Raw genomic sequence first — 2751 nt, 5'->3', positions numbered from 1 at the left:
ATTAAAAGTAGGTTTGTACATGCGCAAGTAAGTTGAATGTTATTATGAGTGAATTATCGGTTAATCCACGATCAAGACTTTTTATTCGCATTTCCCTCTAGCAGGGCAAAGGGGTAGACAGTGATGAAAGCAAAGTTTTTGCACTGCTCGCTGAACGTTGATTTTAATTGGCGCCTAGAATGGGTTCTATATAAGCGCATCTGCGGGTATTGAGCGCAACATTTGAGTTCTGATCATGCGAGCGTTTACAGTGTTTAGTTTGTTAGCAGTTTCACTGGCCTTGAGCAACGGTAAGGATGACGGAATGAGTTTAGTTTAGAGTGTGTTCACGAAGCGTGTCATTTCTTTCGCAGGCTATGGAGTATCACATGCTGGTGGAGGGTCCGGTGGCCTAGGTTTAGGCCTTGGACTTGATGTTGGTGGTAAAGGTGGCCTTTTGGGTCTTGGCTTAGGCGGTGGCGCCAGTTTGAGTTCGGCATCCGCTAATGCGGCAAGCAGTTCCGGTTCCGGTTCAGGTTATGGTGGAAGTGGAGCTGGTGGTGCAAGTGCTGGTGGTTCTGCATCAAGCGGCCTTGGGCTTGGTCTAGGCCTTGGCGCTGGTTTGGGAGATAGTGGTGGTGCAGGCGCTGGAGGCGGCTTTGATGGAAGTGCTGGCGGTTCAGGCGGCGCTGGTGGTTATGGCGGCGGTAAAGGCGCATCTGGTGGATACGGTTCATCTGATGCTTCCGCTGGTAGTTCAGCCAGCGCTGGCGCAGGCGGCGGCGGCGGTGGTGGTGGATTTGATGGAGGCCTCGGCGGTGGACTCGGTGGCGGTTCAGGAGGCGCTGGTGGTTATGGCGGTGGTAAAGGTGGTGCAGGAGGACACGGTTCAGCTGGTGGATCTGCTGGTGGTTCAGCCGGTGCAGGTGGCTTTGGAGGTGGACTAGGTGGTGGTGCTGGTGGTTCAGGCAGTGCTGGCGGTTATGGTGGCGGCAAAGGCAATGCCGGCGGATATGGTTCAGCTGGCGGATCTGCTGGTGGCTCAGCTGGTTCCGGTGCCGGTGGTGGTTTTGATGGAGGCTTCGGAGGTGGACCTGGTGGTTTTGGCGGCGGTCAAGGTAGCGCCGGCGGACATGGATCAGCATCGGCCGGTGGTTCGGCTAACTCTGGCGCTGGAGGTTTCGGAGCTGGACTTGGTGGTGGCTCTGGCAGTGCAGGAGGCGCTGGTGGTTTTGGCGGCGGTAAAGGTGGTGCCGGAGGACACGGTTCAGCTGGTGGTTCTGCTAATGCTGGCGCCGGAGGTGGATTTGATGGAGGCTTTGGAGGTGGACTAGGTGGCGGTTCAGGCGGCGCTGGTGGTTACGGCGGCGGTAAAGGTGGTGCCGGAGGACATGGTTCAGCTGGTGGATCCGCTGGTGGTTCAGCCGGTTCCGGCGCAGGTGGTGGTTTTGATGGAGGCTTCGGAGGTGGACCTGGAGGTTTTGGTGGCGGTCAAGGTAACGCCGGCGGACATGGATCAGCATCCGCCGGTAGTTCGGCTAACTCTGGCGCCGGAGGTTACGGAGGTGGACTTGCTGGTGGCTCTGGCGGTGCAGGAACCAGTGGTGGATATGGCGGCGGTAAAGGTGGTGCCGGTGGACAAGGTTCAGCTGGTGGTTCAGCCGGTTCCGGCGCTGGAGGCGGATTTGACGGAGGCTTTGGAGGTGGATTAGGTGGAGGAGCTGGTGGCGCAGGAGGTTTCGGTGGTGGAAAAGGTGGAGCTGGAGGACAAGGTTCAGCATCAGCAGGTGGCTCTGCTGGAGGTGGATTTGGTGCCGGTGGTTATGGTGGCGGTGCTGGTGGATTTGGATCTGCAGGCTCCGGTGGAGGCGCCGGTTTCGATGGCGGCTTTGGTGGCGGTGCTGGCGGCCAAGGTGGTGGTCATGGTCACGGTCATAAAAAACACGGACAACATGGCCATGGTGCCGGCGGTTCTGGTATAGGTCTTGGTCTTGGTCTTGGCCTAGGTGGAGGTTTGGGAGGTCCTGGAGGTTTCGGTGGCCCCGGCGGTTTTGGTGGCGGTAGCGCTGGTGGAGCCGGTGGTTTTGGTGGTGGTGGTGCTGGTGGAGCCGGTGCTTTTGGTGGTGGTGGTGCTGGTGGAGCCGGTGGTGCTGGTGGCTATGGCGCTGGTGGCCGTGGTGGTGCAGGTGGTTATGGCGGCAGTGGAGGCTATGGTGGTGCAAGTAGTTCAGCTCATTCATCTGCATCATCGTCAGCATCAGCTTCAGCATCTTCATCAGCATCGTCAGGATTCAAAACAGGATATGGCCGATAAGCAGCACTTAGCTCTCCCATTCACTCGCATATAAGTACTGTATAAGTTTTTTAGAAAAGCAGAGATTTTTTGTGTTCTATTGTAGGTAGAAATAGCATTATAAATTCGCATTGTGATTGAGAAGTAAACGAAACAAATGAAATAATTTTCAATAAAGTAATTTTTAACGATACTCAAAACCGGCTTGTCTGTATGCAAATATCAAAAATGATCACGAAATATTAAGTTATGGCAGTTATTGCAGTTGATGTTAAGAATATTTAGTGCCTAGTAATTTTGTGAAGTGATCAAGATGTTTTCAATGAGTGGAAAAATTAAAAGCTTATTTCTGGTTATTTTGTAATGCCATTACACAACGGATAATTAAGTAGCTTAATTGAAAATATGACTGAATGTTATGGTGAGTAGTGATATTATTGATTGTTTATCAAATCATAATATTTATATCAATTTACCTT

At 53.3% G+C, this 2751-nt stretch overlaps 1 protein-coding gene across 1 annotated transcript; it reads left to right on the top strand.

The window, feature by feature from the left end:
- Positions 1-203: 203 nt before the first annotated feature.
- Positions 204-2472, top strand: LOC108967507 (glycine-rich cell wall structural protein 1-like). The gene is made up of 2 exons (XM_018930979.1): positions 204-290; positions 354-2472. Exons 1-2 carry the CDS (start codon positions 236-238, stop codon positions 2291-2293), a joined length of 1995 nt encoding a protein of 664 aa, XP_018786524.1. The 5' UTR covers positions 204-235; the 3' UTR covers positions 2294-2472.
- Positions 2473-2751: the final 279 nt, after the last annotated feature.

This window comes from Bactrocera latifrons, unplaced genomic scaffold (assembly GCF_001853355.1).
Source record: "Bactrocera latifrons isolate USDA-ARS-PBARC rearing strain unplaced genomic scaffold, ASM185335v1 scaffold_19, whole genome shotgun sequence".
NCBI lineage: Eukaryota > Metazoa > Arthropoda > Insecta > Diptera > Tephritidae > Bactrocera > Bactrocera latifrons.
The sequence above is the reverse complement of the archived record's forward strand: the minus strand, read 5'-3'. Positions and strand labels throughout refer to the sequence as shown.